General features: G+C 35.9%; 1 protein-coding gene across 1 annotated transcript in view; it reads right to left on the bottom strand.

Moving 5' to 3' along the window:
* LRRK2 (leucine rich repeat kinase 2) overlaps positions 1-24,514 on the bottom strand; it is a 63,421-nt gene that overhangs the window by 24,966 nt on the left and 13,941 nt on the right. Inside the window, exons 7-29 of the mRNA XM_041474588.1 lie at positions 24,170-24,301; positions 21,649-21,768; positions 20,412-20,536; positions 19,780-19,859; positions 18,933-19,039; positions 17,283-17,412; positions 16,603-16,727; positions 14,842-14,975; positions 13,807-13,951; positions 13,391-13,530; positions 11,908-12,036; positions 11,652-11,822; positions 10,155-10,410; positions 9,753-9,941; positions 8,237-8,358; positions 7,414-7,483; positions 6,744-6,964; positions 5,963-6,213; positions 4,685-4,833; positions 2,854-2,947; positions 1,595-1,781; positions 1,027-1,208; positions 276-505 (exon numbers count right to left, since the gene is read on the bottom strand). Of these exons, the coding sequence (XP_041330522.1) occupies positions 276-505; positions 1,027-1,208; positions 1,595-1,781; positions 2,854-2,947; positions 4,685-4,833; positions 5,963-6,213; positions 6,744-6,964; positions 7,414-7,483; positions 8,237-8,358; positions 9,753-9,941; positions 10,155-10,410; positions 11,652-11,822; positions 11,908-12,036; positions 13,391-13,530; positions 13,807-13,951; positions 14,842-14,975; positions 16,603-16,727; positions 17,283-17,412; positions 18,933-19,039; positions 19,780-19,859; positions 20,412-20,536; positions 21,649-21,768; positions 24,170-24,301 (3,489 nt within the window). The remainder of the gene's footprint in view (positions 1-275; positions 506-1,026; positions 1,209-1,594; positions 1,782-2,853; positions 2,948-4,684; positions 4,834-5,962; positions 6,214-6,743; positions 6,965-7,413; positions 7,484-8,236; positions 8,359-9,752; positions 9,942-10,154; positions 10,411-11,651; positions 11,823-11,907; positions 12,037-13,390; positions 13,531-13,806; positions 13,952-14,841; positions 14,976-16,602; positions 16,728-17,282; positions 17,413-18,932; positions 19,040-19,779; positions 19,860-20,411; positions 20,537-21,648; positions 21,769-24,169; positions 24,302-24,514) is intronic.

Below are 24,514 nucleotides of genomic sequence, written 5' to 3'. Positions count from 1 at the left end.
ACAAGCAGTTTCTTACTATTCTGAAATGATTATTTTAAATATTATAGTTGAAATGAGTGGCAAACCACATTTGGTGATAAGAAATTCCTGGGGCTTTGAGGGATTAGCTGCTAATTTACAGAATCCACTGATTTATAAGTGGTCATTGGACTTTGGGTGTACATTTGTGATTCTACTGTCCCCAGTCTGAATTACTACAGGTTGACTCTAAGAATAGGTAATGCATTAAAATGTTAGGAAAGACAATAGTAAAGAAAAATAAACTCAGGAAATACCTCCAAAGTCCCACACATTTAATATAAGCTCCTTCTTCATTTTGCCTTTCCCTTGAATGATCCAGTCTTTTACATCAATGCCTACTGTAGCTTTTGGAGAGCCCAGTTCTGTTCGTTTGCTTTTCATGAGCTGCTGCAGCAGGGTAGTTTTCCCACTGCCAGTGTTTCCAACAATCATGAGCTTCATTCTGTTATAAGGCACAGCCTTCTTCAGTCGCTGCTGAAGAAATCTGGTAGAAAAAGATTTGCAAAAATCACAGAAGTGTGTAACAGAGAAAAAGACCAAGAGAACTCAAGAAGAAAGAAAAATCTAGAACTATTTTCTTCAAATTTTCAATATCTGTTTGATATTACTGTTCTTTTAACTGTCTACTCTAATTTCTGGTTTGAAAGCTAAAGTTTAATTCAGAGTATGTCTTTTTTTTGCTTTGTAACTATCCCAAAATTGTGCTCTGTGCAGTGCACAGAGGAACTGCGGAACACAATGAACATATTACAAATAATTGGCAAGCACCACTTATTGCACAGTTTATGGAAGCATCAAATTCAAGAGGTAATACTAGCATGGTCCAAACCACTCTATTTTATCTGTGTGTGTTATCATAACCTCCCCACAACAGCATGCTGGATTTCATATGACAAACCAGCACGCCTTTTCAAATCAGCATGTTATCTTCTCAATAATTCTCTTTTTTACTGCAAATCCCAAGAAAGCAAACCAGGAATATTCAAGAACAATAGGGCAACAAACCTGATAATGTCTCTGGCTTTGCATCCCACATGTTTGAAGTCCAAATTAAGATGGAGTCCTTCCAAAGGAAGATCCCAGACTTTGGACAGTCTTCCCATTTCATCAGGAAAGAATCTCAAATCAGGATTATGACTTACATCCAGAGAAGTCAAGTTCTCTAGGAAGCCAATCTGAGGAGGAATCTAAATAAAACAACATTTAAAGGGCAATTCAATGTTAAAAAAATGAGGAACACGATCACATTAATTACTTAAGAGAACTAGGTATTATTTTTACAGCTGTAGTTCATTTTTTTTGTAATAAACAGGCCTAATATCCCACAGTAAGAGAAAAAAGGCTTTATAAGTAATTCAGTATACAAACTGATTATATGACACATTACAAGCAGAAAATCTGAATAGCATATAGCAATTTTCCTTCACAGAGAAGGAAATATTTGCACTTACATACCATTGCACTAATACAATGCAATTGTATGAGAGGTGACACAAAAATCAAATGAACATTGAAAAGCTGCATTCAACTGAAAAGCAATTAAATTTTCTTTAGGTAGAATCTTACACTTTACCTCCTTTAACTTGTTGTGGGAGAGGTGTAGCTTTTCTAGTCTAGACCATGCACATGCCTTTTCACTCAAGTCCAAGACATCTATTTGATTATGATTAAATAACAGCTCCCTTAAATTCAGTGATTTCCAGTGCATTGGTCCAGGCAGGCTTGTGATCTTGTTTTGGCTTAAATCTACTGATCTCAAACTAAAAACATGAAAATAAAAAAAGAGAGAGGTTAGCAAATGAAAAAATAAAACCCAGATTAGGTGAAACCAAACCTGTATTAATTTTTAATAAACAAGTGGATTAACTATCAGAAGAGATGGTTTTCTGACTGAAATCCAAATACAAATAGACATACTTGTATGCAAATATATGTATGTGCAGAAATTACACAGTTCACCTAGACCTATTGGACAAGTTTATGTTACTATGAAACATGAAGCACACAAAAATGCATGCAACATCTTCTTCACTTGTCTGAGCTGGGAGATGCAGAACCTGAAAACTGCATTTTTTTCAACACAACCATTAAATCTGAAGCTGTGAATGTTAGCATGCTGAAATTGTGCAATATCATGTTAATTTCATTAATATAAATTCCCAAATCTGTGGATCTGCTCTCTCTGTGGTGCCATCAGCACTCACAACTCCCCACACCTATCACCCCTTCCAAGACCCCACACCTATCACCCCTTTCAAGCACTCCCTCCACAATCTCATTCTAGTGATCTGTTAAGGTCAGCAACTTCTATAAAAAAAAGCAAAAGTCCAATTTCCACATAAGTAATGCTCTGAAGGTATAGCAAAATAAATGTCACATGCATCTTTATCACAAGTCCTTCTGGAGGAAGTGATTTTCTTTGAGAATAAGTATCTCATGTTATTTAGGAAGTGAAAAACTAATCTCAGTAGTCTTGTGCAAAAGTCTGTAGAATTCAAAAAGGAAAAATTACTGATATATTTTTATTGTTGGTTCCAAGGAAATATGAGATTAATTCCAGTATTCTCAGCAAGAATTGTCAGCTTCAGCTGTCAAGGAATATATTTTCAACAGTAACGATTTATATCTGAGGAACAGAATTTTTCAGAATCATGAAGAAAATATGACTAATTTGTCTTCAGTTTGAAAGCTACCATGTTATGGATTTAACCAGTGAGGATTCCCTGAAAAACAGTAAACCATGCAGAATTTTCTGCATAACAACAATTTTGTCATCAGATTTTCTTTATCAATAACTTGACATTAGTATCAATGAATAAAAGAGTAACTTACTGTGGTAGAAGAAGAATTGCTTCTGGAACATTAATAAAACAATTCTGGGATAATTTTAAACTTGTTATGCTGGATGACAAGTCAGGTATCTTTTCTAGAGCAGAAAAAGGGGTTAATCCTATGATTTTAAGAATTGTTTATTTTTAAGACTGGAGTTTAGACAGACTAAAAGGTCAGTCTATCCTTTTCATACAAATATATCACCTACCAAAGGCAGAGTTCAAATCCTTTTTTTTAAAGCTTATTAAAAACTAAAGTCCCAAAATTAATTAATATATTGTCTTTTAACAAATTATACATTGTTATCCTTCATCTCCTGGTGGCATTAAACACCAAAATAATCTTACTTACACTTTACTGTACTGCAAGTATACAAAAGATTCCCATGTGACCTAAGATTTGTTGGGTCTTATTCACTTATTCATCTTTATAAAAATGAATCTAATTGTTCAGCTGTGTTTAATGCAATTCTAAGAGTTAACTTCTGAAAGAGTGTGACACTAATTCCTAAATGGAAGATTTTATGTCTTGAAAGAATAAATTTGAACAGTAATTTATGAACTCTCACAGTATCACTGAAAATCTAATTTGTATAATTTTTATCTTGCATAAATAAGTGCTTTTGACACCGTTACAAAAAATGTGCTAAGCCACACTGACCCACACTCTGGATGGACTCAATTCAGTTCCTTAACACTGGGTTCTAGTGAAGGGGATCTGCCCTGTGCTACCTGAGCTGTGTGCACAAGGTTTAAAGATAAAACACAGGAGCTAGGGGTATAAAACACAGATCTGCTTTTTCTGGACCAGAAGCTGAAAGCGCAGGGGGAGGATTCAGGCTCTCAAACGACACCTGCATGCAGGCAACTGAACCAAACATTCTCTCTTGTTCTGAAGATAATGCTGGATACAGTGTGGCAAATATTTAATTATAGCATCACCACATAGGTTGGAAAAGACCTCTAAGACTATTGTGCCCAACCACTAACCCTACACTGCCAAGTCCACCACTAAAGACCTAAAGGCCACATTCACATATCTTTTAAATACCTCCAGAGATGCTGACTCAACCACTTCTCTGTGCAGCCTATTCCAATGCTTCTTTCACTGAAGAAATTTTCCCTAATACCCAATCTAATCTCCCCAGGCACAACTTGAGGCCATTTTCTCTTATCCTATTGCCTGTTCCTTGGGAGAAGAGACTAACCCCACCTGGCTGCAGCCTCCTTTCAGGCAGCTGTAGAGAGTGCTAAGGTTCACCCCCAGTGCTCCTCATCAGACTTGTGCTCTAGACCCTTCACCAGCTCCTCTGTCCTTATTTGGATTCACTCCAGCAGCTCAACATCTTTCTTGAAGTGAGAGACCCAAAACTGAAGATGTGATTTGAGGTGTGGCCTCACCAGTGCTGAGTACAGGGGGACAATCACTGCCCTGGTCCTGCTGGACACTGCTGCTGCTACAAAGGATGCATCTATGTATTACAGTACAGTATTAAACCTGTATTAGTACTAGATCTGCAAGCTAAATCTCAATAATTTTCTCTTCTTTGAACCTTTCTCAAGAGTGTGTACAATCTCAAGTACACTCAGTCATTTTTACAGCATCCACTCCAAATGCAGGAACAAGAGGAGTTGGATGAGTCAGATCAAATGACTGGAAGCATACTCTACGTTTCAGTGATCAAAAGCTGATGCTTAGGAAACTGTATAAACAAGGACTAGTACATGTGGTATTACTCTTTTCTGTTCTCCCAAGACTCTAAATGTCAGTGGCAGAGGAATTTTGTGACTTGGATTTCTAGAAGGTGAATCCTATTTTCACAGATACTTACCGAGAACATTCATCCTGGCATTGAACTGCTCCAGTTTTGTACAGCCCATGAAGACATTCTCAGCAAGAGATGAAATACTGTTCTTACTAATGTTTAAAATTTTCAGGTCTTTCAAGCATAGGGGTGAACACAAACATGAAATTTTGTTTCTATGATAACAACAAGAAAAAAGACAATCCATGTTTTATTTAGAAACTGTTAATTAAAAGGTGAAAGTAATGTTGATCTGACAAAGTCATCCTTACACCAGTAAAGCAAAAGAAAACTTCATCCACATAAAGATTGAGCAAAACAGCAAAAACACTAGTATATATAGCAACGTGGAATAACATGACTGATATTAAAATTAGTTTAATTAATTTGGAGACCAAGTGTCAAAATGTATTGTAAGGTTTAATTTTCTGATTACATACTGGAGTTCACTTCCATGCAAAGAGGCTTGCAGCATTTGTAAGAGATTCTGTGTACTAAAAACATGTGTTTGCAATATCATAATTACAGAATTGCTAATAACCTACAAAATTTTTTAAAAAAGGATTCCTGTATGGAATGCAATTCAGGATGAGTATATCATTTTACAAAATGTATTCTGGGGAGAAGAACACTAGTAAGAGGAAAGAAAGGTCCCAAAAATACAGAGATAAAAGATCCATCCACTGTTATGCAAGGGTAGTATTCCTAACAAAGTTCACCGTCTCATTTAGCAAGAACTGTAGGAAATGAATGAGACAGTCTCTGCAGTTTACAGAGCTATCACCAATTGCATTCTTAAGAATTCCACATAGGTATGAATTACCTTACTAAGAAATAGGATAATAAGTGCTGGCAAACAAAAAATGACATGTTTTACCTGTTTCTGTGGTTTAAAATATATCCGTACCAATACCTAAAATTACATTACTACTACTTCCAGAAAAGCTTTTATGCATATGAAATACAGTGGAAACTGTATTGTGTATACAGAAAACCTAATTGAATATGTCAGACTACACAGCCCTGTGGATTAATAGTATGGCAGAAAGAAAATGAGCTACAATATATTTAGTATGGTAATGGAACAACACTGCTACTAGATTCTATCAAGGTCCCAAGTCATTCTCACATCTTGTACTTTGCAATCCAACTACAAAAACTGTAGCAATTTGGAAGACAATGGCAGTATTTTACCAGTGACTAAATAATCCTTTACATGCTATAAGGAGTCATCATTCTGCATGACAAATCTACTATTTCCTATTATGTTTGTAATGCTACACTCCATTTTCTCATGCTACTCACCCTTCCAGCAAGAGCTGTTCCAGATTTTCAGCAACACTTGTAAGAAATTCAGGAGTGCATACCAGCTGATTGTACGAAAGGTTAAGTTGCTTTAGAGTTGGACATCTGAGGCAGGGATCCAAAGCAAAGGAAGGCCCAATGTCATTTCGCGAGATGTCGAGATTCGCGATACAATTCATTCTCAGTAAGTACGTCGGGAAAGAAGTAAATCTGTTACTGTGCAAATCCAGGTAAGTCAGGCATTTCAAGTTCTGAAAGAAAAGGATAATTTGTTTGTAAAAAGTTAAAATATGAATTTATATGTTTGCAATTGAGTTATATTTTTATACAAATTATTAATTTATGCATATTTATCTCACATGGAAAAGTAGCAGAAAATAGCAATCACATCAATGTAACCTATAATATTTCTACAAAAAAATAAAGTATAGGGCATTATTCAAAAACAATTAGCTCCATTTCATAAAATTTAAGATATTCATTGCCTGCAGTTCCCTGTTCCATTGCCACTATTATGCTACTTAATATCACACATCTTAAAGCAGTTCTCTGCAGTAAGTTACTTAAAACAACCCCATAAAAACACTTTTATTTCTAATGAACATGAATCCACTGAGAGAAAGTTGAGTAAATGTATGAGGCATGCCAAAATATACACCCATTTTCTTGAGTAATATTGCTATGGATACATTATTACAATATATATGGATTACATTATTAGAGATCAACACTTTATTCTAACTAATTTCAACTTGTGTTACATAAAATTATGCAGAATTACTTCACACAGTTGTTCTGGAATGTTTGTAAGAGCATTTTGGTGGAGCTCCAGTTTCTCAAGGTGTTCCAGATGACTAATTAAGCAGCTGTTCTGGCTGATGGCATCAATGTTCTCCAGCTCATTTGATGAAAGATCTAGTGATTTAATATATTCTTTCTCTGAGATCAGTGAAGAAAGACTGTCTGATGGTCTTATATGTGATGACAATTTTGAGATGCCTTCTATTAAAACAAAAATGTGAAAATACCATGATTTAATTTATCACTTAGGTAAAATTATGATCATTTAGCTTGGGATCTAAAGATGCAGAAGAGAGTGAATTTTGGATATTCGTTAAGATCCAAATTCATGAAGAATTCTATTAAGACACAGAAATTATAAGACAGTAGAGAATGGGAAGAGGTGAATGTTTATGCACTGCACAACAGAAGGAGCTTTTGAAAGCTAAAAGAGGCACTCATGAAATTTCACTGCATACATAAATTATTTGTTGAGTCCAAGAAATAAAAATCTCTATATATGCGTTATTTGTACTTTACTGTAGTATTTCCAAAATGTATCCTCCTCTTAAACAAATATATAATGTGTCTCAAATCTTTGCAGGCTATGCTTGTGAAAGCATTAAAGATGCAAAATCTGTTATACACCTCAAATTGTACAATTTACTTACTGGGGGATTCATCTGAGAGCAGGAGTTTTCGTCTTTGTTTCATTAATGGTTCATAATCTGAGCCAGGACCCTGCAAAATCCAAGAGAAAAAGCATTTAGGAACGTATGCATGTTCTGAAATCATCCAAATTCAGTAAAACTCTTTTTACTGTGATTTCTTTTTATCAGAGCTTATAGGGAGAACACAAAAAAACTATACACTTGAACTCAAAACAACAATAGGTCACATCTTTATAAAACATATCGATCCATGAAATATGAAACAATGGTAGATTTAAAGTGCAATGGAAGTAGTGCATTTCTGGCAACCCAGAATGACTTTCACTAGGGTGCAGTAACAGGATGGAGCAGAGTATTACAAAACAGAACTTTCTCTAGGAAAGCCAGTCTCTCCAGTTTCCCTTTACAGTCAATGGAAAGACACAAGCTCCTTCCAAAGGAACCTTACTTCTAATTCCACCAATTTGTCCTCTAATGTCTTCTTAGGGAATCAGACTCTCTCCATTGATCATTACTGAAGATCAGCTTCACTAAGAGGAAGTTAAGGTTTTGTGACTGGGCCCATGAATCCTGTATTTCCATTTGAACACCAGACTGGAAATTTGAACACTTCAGAAGGGTGTCTACTCTTTATTGATCATAAACTTCTGCTGACATAAACTCATCCACACAGTGCACCACAACAGAAGGAAACACTGAATGGCAACGGTGAGACGAAGCCCATATGGTTACATGACCATTCCTGTGCCTTGATTATTAACAATTTTGGAGTAGGCTACGAAGATGGACTTAAAAACCTGGAATGAGCATGGATCTGACTTACCACAGAGTAGGAATGTCGCGGCAAAGTAGGAGAACCTCTCTGACATGCCATTTCCCTACAATATAAATCAGCAACTGCAATGGAATTGGACTTCTTTTTTGTAAAAAGTGAACCTTCACTTCCTTGAAAACAAGAACAGAAATAGGTAAGAAAATGTATTTAGAGATGAGGCTCAGAATTCAACTGTGCTGCAGATGCTGACATACAAAGTAGAGATGCATTTCAAAAGCATCAATACTGCAAGATCTCACTGGTCAATTCTGTGTGCAATAGGCCAAGAACGCTGTCAGAGTGTTTTAGAGCAGAGGGGCCATACTCACTTGACGTTCTTCAAGTTGGACCTGCAAGTGATTGCAGGACCTGCACTGATGACTTATGACACAACATTTCCATTGGGTTGGGATTGTCATGCATGTTTCATAGCACACGTTTCTGCTACTTCAGTGTAAATAACTTCTTAAAATAGGAAAAAGTTGTATTTCAATACATAAATTTGCATTCCCACATTTATTGAGAATGAAACATCAAATGCCACTCTGGATTTGGTGATTTAGGAGACATTTGGGGAGATATTTGATGTATCTCTTCTCAAAGCTACTTTTAAAACTCCCAAAACCACTCCTGCATTTTTTTATGATAATAAATATTCTACATGGGGCAACAAATAGACCTACAGAAATTAAAAGTGGTGCTGAATGATATAAGGAAAAGAACAAAGCAGAATAAAAAGTTCCTTAGGATTTTCTGATTCCAAAATTCAAATTCTTCATCTGTGTTGATTTTAAGTAACCAGCTGATCTAAAACAAGAGCAACACTTGAACAACAAAAAAGATACGTTAAAAATTAAGGCTATTTTCATTATTAAGTTGCTGGTATTATAGACAGAAGTGCTGTCTTTCTATAAGTTAAAGGCATTTAAATGTCCTGATTACAAAGAATGGTTTATGTTGAACATAAACCTGTCATTTACTCTTTCTGATCAATTATTTATCTTTGGCATAGGGCTTGTTTCACCTACTTTATTTGTTAATAACATAGTCCTCTGTACCAGATCTGGTTGTATGAACTTTGTTTACAGACTACCCAGGGAACACAGGAGTTTCTAGATCACAATACACCTGACTTCATGATGAGACAAACTGGGCTCTTGAAGCTCTTGCTTTTTGTCATACATTATAAAGGCAGCTCAGAAATAGACAGAAAAAGTCAAAATCTAAATTCAGTTGCAAGAATCTTACTCTTTCTCTCTACAAAAAACTGAATGCATGACAAACTAATTCTAAATGTGTAACTGTGTAAAATTCTTCAAGATCTTAGTTTTGTAGATGAAGCACATACTCACCACAAACTATTTTCCAATGTTACCCCAAACAAAATTTTAGATAGAAGTTTTTTTCTGCATGGGAGGTGTTAAGTCTCAAATACAAATAAACAACTGATTTATGGCTATATCTAGCCCTAGTACATTAGATTTGGATTATAAAAAGCAAAAAAAAAGAAAAGAAAAACAATTACCTTCACTATCAATATCATCACTCAAAGGAAAAATACTGTCCACTAATGGGTCAGGTATGAAATTCCAGTCATAGTTTCTGTCCACTCCATCTTCAGGCAAGTTTGGATCAGAGGAGGCTCTTGATCTATCCTCTGAAATGTTCTTCATCTGGAATTTGAGCACCATCCTTGCCAGTGCAGAACCTGCATCTATATGTACAAGAAATGGAAAAGATAAAATAAGCACCAAGAAATCTAAGTAGCTTCAAAAAATAACAGAAACAACTTGATTATTTTCAAGTTTTGCCAAACTTTCTATAGCAATGAAGAGATTCTCAACTGAAAGTCTTCACCTAAAACACATTCATAGTATCATCAAAAGATATTGACACATTTTGTACAGCAATTCCTATATATACTCACTCTGTTTCCTTGTTTGAGTAAGTTTATCTGGGAACAAAGGAATGAGCCAGGAAGGCTCTAATCTGCCAAAACCAAATCCTCCAAGACAAATACTGCTGTTGGTGACATCAAGGCTAAGCTTCTTTAAGAGCAAGCTGATGATCTGGCTATCTCCTCTCTTTATACTGATGGTCAAAGCATTCCGAACATCCTGCTCTCGTGCACCGCTAGCTAATAACAATTCCACCAATTTAGGATTGCTTCCTTTCTCACAAACCTAATAGAGAAAAGCAATTAAAACAAACCAAGAATATGAAGCATTCAAGTAACAGCTCAGACTGCATTAAGACACTTGTCTCAAATTCAGAGTGACTTTATTTTTAGGATTGTGTCTCTTTCTCAATTACGCAATTCCTCACTCCTTGAAGTATATGCCTGCCTATGTGTCTGAGTACCAATCCCAACTTCCACGAAGGCTTTGCCCAATCTCTCAAAAGCTTTAGATCTGCAATTGTAATTTTTGTCATGAGTGCACACAATTTTCAGGCAGAAATGAATGGTAATTTATCCAGTTTGGTTATTGTATGTGGCCTATTGCAACTGCACTTATTTATCTGTTTAGTGGAAAATAGACACGTAGGGGTTATCATCTGGATATTTAATGAACAGGTGACAGTAGTCAGTCTCATCAAGCCTTGCCTAATGATAGTGAGCTCAGCTCTACTGGCTTTAACTACCTGAAAGGAGGGTGTACCCAGGCAACTTCCCCCAGGCAACCAGTGACAGGACAAGAGGACATGGCCTCAAGCTGCTCCAGGGCTGCTCAGGCTGGACATCAGGAAGAGCGTCTTCACTGACAGGGTGGTTAAACATTGAAACCCTAAGTGGTAGAGTCCCCATCCCTGGAAGTGTCCTAGAAACAACTGGATGTGGCATTTAGTGCTCTGGCTTAGTTGACAAGGTGGTTTCAGCCAAAATTTGGACTTCACTGTCATGGAAGTCTTTTCCAACCTTTATGTTTCTATGGTTCAGTCACCTCCTCCCAGTCTCCAAGTCTGCATTGCTACACAGACCAGTGTTGATTGTGAGTATTAAAAACATTTTCCAGAAATACTTTCAGTTACTTCAATAAGTCCACTATGGTTTCCCACACTGATTTGCCTACCTAACACTCTGTGAATGGATGGTCAGGTCCAAACCCAGCTGTGCTGCATCACCCAGAAAGTTCTACCAGCAGAACTGAACACTTACTAATTCCCTTAAGGCAGTATTGGTGGAGTTCTCAGACTATTTAAAACTTTGACACTAAACCAAAATAATGAAGTGATTATGCAAATCACTCAAAAAAAAATTAAATTTAAAGGTGGTCACAGTTAGCAGGAAGCACTGGTGGGCATGTGGGAGCAGCATCTCTGTTCTCTGTGTTCTGCCAAATAAATATTTACATGACAACAGAAACGAACCCAAAAGCACAATTTTTTTAAGGAATAAAATTGTATATATATTTCCATGTATTACCTGATAGATCAAAGAGTTTGTCTTTGTCTTCTTATTAATATCAGCTCCCAGTAGAAGTAAACATTCAGCCATAATAGTATTGTACTCCATACATGCTTTTTCCAGCATTGTATTTTTTAAATCATCATTTTCAGCGATTTTAGCAAAACACCTACAACACAGGCTTTGAAACTGAATGGGAAGACAAACAATAAAAGTTAGGACAATAAAAGTGCCAACATTTTTCAGCTGTGGAACTGTCAGAGAAAGAAGATACCTGTTGATCTCGCTGGTCAGTGAAACACATAGACATCTGGTAGAAAATGACTGTGTCAAATGATTCATTTACTAGCAGCTTTGCAAAACAAGGTGACAAACCAAGAATTGCCAAGATTGCGTGAAATCCCTAAGAACACAAGGAGAACATTGAAAGAAGTACAGGGTTAAAAAGTGTCACTTTAAAACAGGTCATGCAACAAAATCAAATTTCAACCAAAAGATTCGTGCTTTAATTTTTTTATCTTACTTTTAAGCATGTAATAGTCAACAAATAGGAAAAGTTTGGGAGAGAAGGCAGAAATAGCAGGTGTCTCTGTTCATATAGCTCTAGTTACATGCTTGTTTAGCTGACCCACTTAAACAGATATTAACCGACACATTGAAAAGTCAAATATGCACCATAATATCTGACAACATCCTGCCTGGAAGTGACAAATATACTTGTGACTTCCTGAAAATGTAAAGAGGAAACAATCTCCTCTAACGATATGGAATGAAGATACATCCCCTGTTCCAGTGTGTTGCTCTGTAATCCCTGAATTTGAAAAGAACTATTAGACTAAATGAAAAAATTAAGAGGTGTATCTAATAATTAAGAAGAAATACAAAATTATCCCCTGATTTTTCAAGTAAAGTTCACCTAGAAGGATGAACTGGGTAAATTATGGACTCTTTGTCCAAACTCAATTGAAACTAAATCACTTAAAGTAACTTCCTTATTATTGTTTTTATTTCTCTCTACATCGGTTGCTAAACTAAATGTGGAAAGCCTGGGCAAAAAACAGCAGCAAAGAAGGGAGGCTGTATTTGCAATATTTTCATATTCATCTGAAAGAGAAATATAGAAACTCTCACAGAAAACTGATGTTACGTGCAAACCCTATCCCACTAGAAAAATGAAACTGGTAACAAACAGGGAAAACTTCTGAAGCAGAGGAAACAGAACTTCACACAAGGATTAAATGTGTGTTTGCAGACAAAGAACTCTCTTTCCATATACAGATGTGGGTGAAAGCCTGATAGTATTCCAGTAATATCTTTTCTTAAACACAGCATTCCTACACTAAGTTTATTCCTGGTGACAAGGCTGGGAACTAAGTTATCTTCTATGACTTCTCAAAGAAGGGCAATCAGTACTCTAATGATGGTTACTTCACGAAATGGCTACAGATTGACAGAATGATGGATCATGACTGAGAAATTTGTTCTAGTTTGCAGATCTCAGAAGTTTTAGATAAACACTTAATCTATGCTTAGACATTCTAGATTGAATATATGCCTCCAAGAAAACCATTGCTACAACAAATGTCTCTGTTTAATGACAAAGGTTTATACTAATCTAGTAATTTCAATAGAATCAAAATCAAGTAAGTAAAACACAGAATTATACTCAAATATAACTATAAAATATAACTATATTAAAATAATTTTCTATGGTTTTGAGTTTTGTTTTCATCTTCATAGACAGAAATGACACATACATGCATCTGGATTTCAACGACTTCTTTAAATCGTCGCAGAGTAGAAACCAGAACTGCTGACAGGACGTGCATGGTTGCAATGCACAAACTCTTCCGTGTAATCAAAGAGCGTAGAAGACTCAAACCCAAACACTGTATGTCTAGAAGAAAAACAAATCTTATTCAGACACCAATAATTCAGACATTCTGAGAGGAATAAACCTATGATTGAAGTATTCTTTCAATAACGTTCCAGAAAGTTACTTCCACAAGCTATTATAGGGCCAGGCGTAACTACAGGGTGGGTGAATCTGAGGACTGTGCAACACTGCAGCCTTCTCTTGCCTACATCACATCCAGCACTAAAGAGAGCAACAGATCTGGTACAAACCTCCTACCATGCCATTCTCATTTTGCTGACAAAACACCTTCCCTACCTTGTTCATCTGGATACATCTGTAGGGTGTGAAGCACAGTGTCAGTAGCTCCTTGCTGGGTTAAAATTTCCAGTGCACCAGTGCACTCAGCTACAGAACCAAGTAGTTTCAATCCACACTTCTGAATGCTAGGATTTCCAATAAACTAATGGAGAAAGGAAGATAAAATCAGATCAAGATTGTTCTGTTTACAATGGCAACAGAGGGGTAGCTTGTTCTTAAAGCTACTCTGAAATAACAAGTGATTGTTTTTCCTAAGTATGTGAAATTACAGCTGATGTGACAATAAATAACAACAATCACAATTCCAAAAAGATTTTCCTATCAACCATCAGTTTCAGCTGTTCATAGCTTCCCCAGATTTTTATCTTTGATTCTGAAAATATTCCTTAGCTACTTTTCTGATGAAAAATTGTATTTTCTCCCCTCATTCTCACTGATAAGTTTACACCATTTTTCTAGGTCAAGCAGAGGGAGAAAAGGTATTTCCTTTGTGGTTAAAAAGGAAAAAAAAAATGGGGTTTTTTGGTTTTTTTTTGAGAACTGGAAAGTCCCCAGTGTTTCCTTTGCATAGAGTGAGTCTGCTTCAGCCTTTCATTTTTCAGCTTCTTCAAGGCACTGTGATCATTCTATTTTACAGGGGCTGGAAAAAGTTGAACAGTGAAAAGAATGCAGACAACTGAGTTGTCCACTCAGTTCTATGTGTAGCTGAGGTGTAGGCATGAGGACACTTTTCATATATACAGTAGTCTGTTTTAAGAAAAAAGAAATACCAAATAAACTGAATCCTTGAAAAAAACCCTAGCTTTTTTTTTAAAAAAAAATGAAATATCCTTTGGAATTACTGTATAAAGAATCACCTAATACATTCCAGAAAAGAAAGTAAGAAGCAACCCTAAAGGATTAATGAAACTTGGATGTTAAGATTAATTCTATCAAATCAGTAGGAAAATCAATGCAGAACTAAAACTTACAAATGATTCACTGTTTCAAGTGTAAAATAATGACAAAATTAAAATAAAGCTTTAACTATACCCTGTTTAAAGCATTAAGCACCAATGAGTGAGTTCCCTCCAACAGACACTGGCTTTTAATGACTTTTCCTGTAAGTGCAAAAGCAGCATCTCCCACATCTCTGGAAGAACCATTCTGGTGTTCATTTTTTGTACCTGCAACAATGGAAAACAGCCTTCCTCAGAACAGCAGATTTCAAATTCTCCCCACCGTTAACCCAATAATACAATCTAACAATCAAATGAACACTGAGGTGTCTCAGAGAGCACATTTCAGATCTCATGGTACTTTCACAACATTGTACTGCAGAAACTGGAATCCCTCCAGATTTACATTGTAATATGAGTACATTATGCTTGAAAGGAAAATTTCACCACATATTTGCTCACTGCTTACTATGAAAATACAAAACCATGCCAAAGAATCTGTTCTAAGGTACATTGCAATCTATTACTTTTTTGAGCTATGGAGTTCTCTGATACCTACTTCAGAGTGCCTCTTCCTTCTGGTAAGGACACACTGTAGAGAAGCTATAAACTATTTGCCCTTGCTCACTTGGCAGCACATCATGGGACAAATTTTACACACAGATGACATTAAGTGGAATGTGAGCATATACAACAAAAACAGAGGAAGGTCTTTCAGATTTACTCTTCTTGTAGCTTTTGGCACTTGCAGTCAAGTGACACTACAGAAAGTACCCAGAGATCCTTTCAAAGTCACTTCAGCATTCATATTTATTGTGATTATTATTTTTCCCATGAATTACTTTTTTATTCCCCAATTAACCTGCAAGTTCCAACATCCAGTTGGTGCTCTCTGTGTTTGATTGCACTTCAGAAGGGCCTCACTTCCAGGATACTGGCAAGCAAAGCACCTTGCCTCCAGGTTAGAACACATATATCAAATCTAAATCTTGCTCTTCATTGAAAAAATAGGAAAGTATTAGGATTAAAACTCAATTAATAGAAGTAAACTGAAAACCTGCAACCAGTCTGCATATTGATCAGGGTATTATTTTCAGAGTTATTAGTTTTGGAAATGTTCAGCTCAAACTGCTGAGAGATCCTTGCAATAAGTTGCTCTGAAAAAAAAATCAGTACCCATGTCGGTACTCCTACACTCAATATCAGAGGAAAAAAGCAAGATTTACAGCAGTACACTGACAAAAAGAGTGACAACTTTTCCAAAATTCTACTAAAACCATAAAATTAATACAGAACATTTTTCCACTCTGGATTGCTGATAAAGAGGGGTTTTTTTGGAAAGGAATTTCTAATTAAATTAGTCAGTTTGGTTTCTCCTTTTTGATTGAAAATAGTATATAACCATATATTTTACATCTTTAAATATATAGATCACTGTCCAGTTTTTATGTTCCTTCCAAGAGACACTATCAAAACAATTGCATTTTGTGGTACAACAATGTTTGTGTCACTCTCATGATTTGCTCTCACTTAAAGGGCATCGATGGTGCAAACCACAATGACACTGATAGCTCCACACCCATTCCCTGAATTCCTTAGAAGGAATTAGAAGGAGCTAACTCTTCACTGATGAAATCAAGGGGAAATCAGCAGTGACATTTTGGTCTGTTACCTTCAATACCTCAAATCTTTTCTCCCATCTTATATGTTCTTAAAGATTTACAGCTTTTCTCCGCTACAGAACTGCAATAATTTTTTGAAGTTCCATTACAGGCAGTCTCATTAGATAAGAAAGACTAAAACCCAGCTATCTGATGCTATTCTCTGATTTGGTGTATGCCTTTGGATGACTTACTGGGCATCATGAAGTGTAAAAGGACTCGAAGTGCTTCCAGTTGTACAGAGAGTGATTTTTCATGTTTCCTCATGGCTTTTACAACTTCTGATACTGCTACCGTCATTACATCCAGATGAGGGAAACTGAAAATATTGTTCATAAAATAAATAAAGAGAATGCATTTCCAAATTTCACACATATTTGTCCTTAATTAGCACTGTGCAATAACCCTTTGGGACACTGTAAATCTAAAACATAAATTAAACTGTGGTACTTTTCTTCATCATAGCAAACTATTTTAATCCCATTCCATTAATTCAGTCTATGTAAAAAAGCATCCTAGCTAGCAAGAAAGTAATATTAACAAAATACTATTTTAATAATCATGGGTAATTTTGTGGGAAATTTCTTATCTCTCAATGGAATTCAGTGTGGCTAACAGAAGGGGAGACCACCCAGCCACTGTCTATTTGAATCTCACTGCTCAAGAACCATGAAGGCAAGAACATGCAGCTCACTCCCTATACACAGCCACTCAGGCATTTGACTACAGGGCTTACCAAATTCCATGTCTGAAACAGGGCTGTCAGTCTGTGGTCAATTTTATTACCAGTTAACAACTTAAATGTAATCACTCATGGCACAGAATCTCAAAATTCTTCACCATGAAAGTGGACATGCATTTCTAATTTTATTACCTTCCTTCAAAAACGTGATTCAGAATCCTGCAGGCACTTTCGACCATTTCAGGAGAATGTGGATGTTTCCTCATTATATCCAAAACATTCATATGTATGCCTTTTGCCAGTAGTGTCTTCCTAATATTTACTAAAACACAAAAGAGCAAGCATCCTATAAGTAAATCTTTCTTTCTGTATAGTTCTCAAACACAACTTTTTTTCCTCCTTTTTTATTTCAGTGTTTTCGCCTCATGAAATAGATATTACAGTATAAATTAAAATGGGAAACAATTTGAGTTGAAGCTGACTTATGTTTGCATAGCTTAATCAAACACCTTATAATTTCTGACTGCCTAATAAGTTTCTATACATCTGCTATTTTTACTTAGGTAAAGTGAACATATGGGAAGAAAAATGTATAGCCTCACTTACATTTTCAGAAATGTTTATTCTTAGACATTTTCCTTGTAATTGCATTCTGTGATCAAATAGGAAAGCTAGAGCTTAAAACTTAAAAAAATTAGAACATTATTAAAATTATCATAGTAACTACCACCAAATCTTGTTATTCCCAGTTCAGTACTTCAGTACATCCATTTCAGATGGTTAGTTCAAGCAATACTGCATTATGCCAGAAGGTTTTACTAAGCTTCTCTATGTCTATCATTTCTGCTGTAATCGCATCCATTCAGGGGAAAAACAAAAATAGTAATAATAATAATAAAAAAATAAAAAAAATAAAAAAAAAAAAAAAGAAAAAAAAAGAAAAACTTGCTTTAGACTTGTCAGTAACATGTTATGAAAGTACCTGGTATATGACAATAGTATGCATACATTTATGAGATCTATTTCTCAGTATAGATACATATTGATCTCATAAATAATTATAAAACCTTTTCTTTTTTAGGTTTTATGTACTTGGATGGCTCAATAAACTGGTGATAAAACAATGCTTTCTCACCTAGAGAATGGTAATTAACTGCTAGGACTTTTCTTCCTATCTAGCCAGTGATTTTCAATGTGCAGTCTGCAAACCACTTGAGGTCCATAACCATTTCAAAGGATTCTGTGAAAGTTATCTAATAAAAGCAGGCCAACTGTCAGTAGGCTTAAATACTCTACTCAGGGGTCCACATCTCCACTGAAAATTTTTGAGGGGGTCTGCAAACTGAAGAAAGTTAGGAAACCATGTTAGGGACACAATCAGGAGTAAAGCAATCTTGAAAACTGTCATGCACATGCTTAACTTTCTACACAATTTGATCCACTGAAGTCAACAGGACTGTGTTAAGCAAGAAGGTGGTATTTGTTGGGCTGTGGTCCTTATTCATGTGATTTTTCAACAAATGCTGCTCTTGACGAAATTCAAACATGTGATAAATATTTAAACAAGCATACAAAGAGAGCACAGTTTTTTTTCATGGTCCTGCTCCAAAAAGTAGCAATTGCAACACATAATGTGGCAGAGAGCTCTTCATTTCCTCATATTTTTTGATACTAGCTAACAGTAACTTTTTCAAAGCAAGGAGTAAACTTCCAACTCATCACAACAACATAATCTAATCACAGGAAGTACTGTATTCACTCAGCAGTACACTAAATTCTCTTTCATATTTTTGCAAAAACTTTCTGCTGAATGAGAAAGAAAAGATAATTAAAGTCCCTTACCATTTTGTTGTGACAAAATTGCCAAGGTACTAGCAGCTGCCTGAAACACTTCTTTTGAAGAGGAGTGCATCAGCATGGAGAGCATCACTGCTCTGTCTATTGGGAACCTTTCAGAGAGAAACAAATCACTGCACATTGACTGTATTACAGCAGTTACTTCATAACTGCGGTTCAGCTTCTTAAAAAGGTATTACATAACATAATTAAAATTTCAGGTGATTGCTCTTTTGTTTCTAACATGTTTCCAGAGCAACAGCTGACAGAAAACCCTTTTTAACCTATGCAACTTTGTCTAGTCTGAGTCTCACTGAATTCTTTGGAACCATGCTTTCCAAGGGACCTGAGGTCCAGAAAGGAGTATGAACAGGCTTACTAAAATTTTAAGGAACTCTGAGAAATAGTTCAAGTAAAATGGAAATTTGTGTCTTATCCATGCCCAGTAGATTCTCCCTAATGAGGTAGCATTCCCTCTACAATGCCTTTTCATCTGTTTTGTGGGAAAATGAGCACTGCTTTTCTAAACACCTTACATGCTAGGTATCTTAATCTTGTCTCTTTTCCCAATTCTTACATTCTTTATCCTTATTGCAACTGAAGACAAAATTCCTCATGAACTGTAAAAATTAGCTCTAATAGGCCATGTTCTGACCCTTTATGAAAACACTAGCAGATTTTCCTGAGTCAAGGTTAGCACACTTTGGAAGAAACTTTCCCAGGTGTGGTTGATCATCATGCATTTCATCTACTACAAAATTAAACATAATTGAAAAGTGAAACATCAAATGGCTTAATAACAGGCACTCATTTTTTTTTCATTTCCGAAAATCCAGTTTAAGACAACACTGACTGATTATCTCCATCTCCAATCTTCTCATGAAGGTTGCGTTGATACAGAAACAGATTTTTCAAAGCCCAGCACGCAGCCTCCTAAATATAAGCCAAGATAAAAAGATTAAGAAAATATACCTCTAGAAGATTAAAAATATATGAAAAAACTTACATAGTTTGACTGCTTTTCAGTTCACAAAAGAGGTACAAAGTACTTTATGTAAAAATAGAACAAAATGTACACTGTTACATTCTTTATAGCTCACATAGGCCTGAGTTACAAACATGTGTGACAGTCTCATTATTTGATTTGCATTTTGATATCTATTTTAGGACAAGATTAATTTTTCTGCTGATGGGCCTGTCTTTGGCTGTTGGATACAAAGGAGGTATGCAAACAACAATCTTTGCATGGCCAAAGTTTCAGGTATAAGCCTCATCTTAACTACCTACATTTGATCTGAAGAAGTAACTAAAACCTCTAAAGATGAACAAAGAAAGGCAAAAAAGGTAAGATTTATTCTAAATCTAACCCAGATATTAAGGCCTTTTTTTTTGCCTGAGGATATAAATGAGAAAAACATGTTTCTAAACATTTTATTCAATACATAATACAGTCTTTCCATATTCCCATCACCCATAATTTCTCACCAGCACATCTGTATTTTTTCGGTGCAGTTCTAATGCTCTGTAACACGCTTCCAACCAGCATAACTTTTCTTCCTCCTCCTCTTCTTTTCTTTCCTCTAAGTCCCGGTTTAAGAATATTGTTTCAGCTTGAAATATAAAATATTTACAATAAATTCTTACTTTGAAAACAAAACACCTATGTCTTTACCTTTCTGTAGTCATGCAGGCACTCACACTGGCAATGTGTGAAAATCTATGGGAAGATAAGACTTTTCTGGGAAGGGAGAAATCTTTTGATATAAACTCTGAGACAGACTTGAAAATGTCTTCAAGGTTATAAAGGGAGCAAAAAACTTGAGTGTAGTGTAGTAAATGACTCACATACTTACAGATCAGTCTAGGCTTTGGCTCTGAAAAGACCTGCATGTACCTCTTTTTGTTGTGTATTTACAAACACAATATCACAGACATAAAATCTAACTGTGAATCATTTGCATGGAACTACTTATTACAGAGCCATCTACACTCTGGAGCAATGCTGTTTAAAATGAAATGCAAATTGCAGTTGCTAAGACAGAAATAGCTCAGAAAGCGCAACAAAATTTGAAACATATAATTTTCTACCTGTGATTTTTCAGCAATTAAGGGAAAGAAAGAAATACCAACACTGAGCATAATATCTGAGGCATAATGGAATGCATACTGATATCTAATATTTGCTATTTGGGGGACTCTTAAACAGCATTTCTACTGACTTTAATATGGAACAATTACAAGGACAAAGAGGATCAGATTCTTAGCTTTTTCCCACTAGCCAACTAATTTCTGTCTGAACTGTACCCAAGGAAAAGTTTACATCTTTTAATGGATTTCAGAACTCAAGCACAAGCATTGATTTGTTGCTATCAACTGCCACAATATGAGTACTGTCATACCTGGCAAACACAACATCAAATCAGTGTTGTTATCACTGAAGACTTTATGTTAAGAAGGGTTTATCCAAAATTTGTCTATGAATAAAGTTTGCTCTGTTCAGATCTGTCAACATAACTTACCAACTCTGAACACGGTGCAGATGTTGGGCATATGATATGAACACAGTCTTATCATAGTGAAACAGCAAACTTAATCATGTAGGAAATCCAGCTTTGTTGAAGCTGTCCTGCCTGAGGCTTTTGTGTTAAAGAAATGGAGTTTAAAATTATTACACAAACTTACTAGAATGAAAAAACTAACAAGCAGACAGAGATTTACTCACTTAGAAGAGCTAAACAACTGAGAGCTGCAGCTTGTAACTTTGCATTTTCAGGATATGTTGTAACAGCCTTCACAATGACTTCTGGAACCTTATGTAATACAAGGATATTGAAAAAATTTCCTGAAACCAGATAAGATATCAAATTATACAAACACATATCTAGAGCTTTACATGCATTTAATATAAATTTCTCAGCAAACAATGCACAAACTTTGTAACAAATACTGTTTTCCTTACTACAGGGCTTTACACCAAAATTTTATTTGTGGAAAGAAGAGGTTAAGGATAAAAAAAAAGTTGGACCTTTTAATTTTTTTTTTTTACAAGAGGCAGAAGTTTAATGCAAAATGAAACACACACTGTCATCAAAATAAGAAAAATACAGTTGGTGTATTGCTTACAGACTTCCTGCCAGGAAGCAAATGCAGTCCTGGTCCTGAATTCCTGCAATTATTTGATTTATCCTCTGACACAAGCAATTTAACCCTAGTTTACTCTCTCGTCATTAAATAAATCAAGGCCAGCATTATAAATATAGAATAGATTCCTTCTGGAACAGAAGAAAGCCTTTGGATAATAAATATATTTAAAGCATAACAATTATTCTAAGTTGTACAATATTTTGTATTATAGGCTGAATACAAGGCACTCTCCAAAAAGCAAGCAAATTCAAATAACTTCCTTGTTTGGAAGTATGCAGAAAAAAAATAGACCAACACTCACTTTGTCAAATATGGTTTGATAGCTATGGCTTCTATTTTGATATTCAATTTCATTTAAATCTTGATAAGCAAAATTGAGAATTAGAGTAGTAACATGAAAGATCAGTTGTGTGGTTATGTTATATCGCTGTTTCTTAACATATTTTAATGGAAAAGGTATGTTTGTGTAAATGCATTACTTACCTAAAGAAATTAATAAACCTAGGCTATGTGATGAGTAATTCTGTTGGACTTGGGCTGGCCAAACAGGTATCAGCCAGTTAAAGTTCCAAAGACAGTCAAATCTAGGATAGCCATTACCAGATTAGCAAGAATGCATGATGGCGATTTTGGAAGCTAGTACATGCTAACTTTACCATTTCACTGCCAGTTAAGATGGGTTTAGGAAGATAGTGTCCATCAGAATAATCTGGGAAGCAACACTGGCTATACATATAAAAATCTTCCAGACTATTTCCAGGAGCACCTAACAATTTCACATCTGTTCCCATAATTGCATGGTGCTGTGAACACCCCTTCCATAACTCTACTACAGTAGCTCTTTATTAAGATGAAGGGCTCAAAGAGGAAATGGATCTTGTGGCTGCTTTTCTGCCACTCTTTGTTGTTGGTCAGTATAAACACATGGCAAACATCTGATTGAAACCAGGCTGGTTGCACTCACAGCAAGATCAAGGCCTGTCAACTAAGCTCCTGTGTTCCACAAGTGCTTGGTTTCCCTGCCTATCTTCAGTTAGCCTTGCACAGCAAACTGTTCAAGGTCAGTATCACCTCTTGCCAAAAAAACCCTGCAATTACCACCTCAGCATCCACCACATTTCCTTAAAAATCTTATCTGGCTTTGTGAAGGGGAATGGGAAATTGTTCTGGGTTGCACTCAGGTCTGATCTGTATTTTCTACCATATCTGAATGAAGAAGTGGAAACAGTGAAAGGATGGGACCAACTTTTTTATGGGGAGTCATGCACTGATACCAGCATCTGCAGTAGCTTAGACCACCACCTGCAAAAATTGGGAAGTCTAACTCTTGTTTAAGAAGAACCAGCCATGGAGTGAGGGCTGCTCAGGCAGCTGCTCACAGAGAGCTTGCATGCAGCAGGGGGGAAAACATCTTTATTTTCATTTGAACTTCCTACTACGTGGGTCTTGGCAAGTGCTCAAATGGATTTATTACAGTCACAAGTGTGAGAACAGAGCTGCTAAGAGGCACAACTTTTTGCCACTGACATACTTTCTCTTGGTGTGACACTAGCCCATTTTAGCCCAGACAACCAAAGTACTTTTGCTCAAGTCAAGGCAGGTCCAGAACCCAGTGATTTGCTTACTACTGCAGCACAGGGGGGCCCCAAGACAGGCATCATCACTGTCAGGAATGCAGCACAGGTCTCTGGAGATAAATGCACTGCAAGGAGGAAAGCTATTACAGAATACTTTTCAACTAATTCTGTAGCACCAGTTGTTGAAATCTCTAAGTAATTTTCTTCTTTTCTATAGTAACTTTGTACAGAATCAGACCTACTGATTTCCCATTCTCCTATTGTGCTTCTCACCCTTTTTCGTCTCCTTGCTTCCCCCTAACTTGAGTCTTTTATGGCAGCTGCTCATTGTTACTTACGTTTACCACATAAGGACACCATATTGATTGTGGCCAGGGTTTTGCATCATTAGACAAAAGGATCTATGCACCACCCTAAGGATTTACTGGAATAGTAGTTGTTGTCTGTAAACGCTCCCAGTTAACTCCAACTCTTACATAGTCAGAATAAGCTGACTTTACATAAACAACTTTGTGAACTTACCCAATGTAAGCTTGTGCAACAAACAGCAACTCACTTCCTGAACTGCTTCACTACTGGGGAAACTTTCCATCATTTCCACTATAACATTGTAGCAGCGAACATTTCCTGACATGAGTACTTCAACATTGCTGGCTGAAGAAAGAAACAGAAACAAAAACTGCTTCTTAAGAGAGAGAGAAAAAAAAAAGTTGACTGGATTCTAATTCAGACCTTAGTTAAACAGATTTATTTAGAGAACTGTGACTATATTGCAATTTTTACCTTGCATCTTGAAAGAAAAGTGGCTTTATTTCTTGATATGGTTATAAAATGATGATGAACATTTGGAAACTATTCATTAAAACA

The sequence above is a fragment of the Pyrgilauda ruficollis genome, unplaced genomic scaffold, assembly GCF_017590135.1.
Source record: "Pyrgilauda ruficollis isolate IOZ18807 unplaced genomic scaffold, ASM1759013v1 scaffold33, whole genome shotgun sequence".
Lineage (NCBI taxonomy): Eukaryota > Metazoa > Chordata > Aves > Passeriformes > Passeridae > Pyrgilauda > Pyrgilauda ruficollis.
The sequence above is the reverse complement of the archived record's forward strand: the minus strand, read 5'-3'. Positions and strand labels throughout refer to the sequence as shown.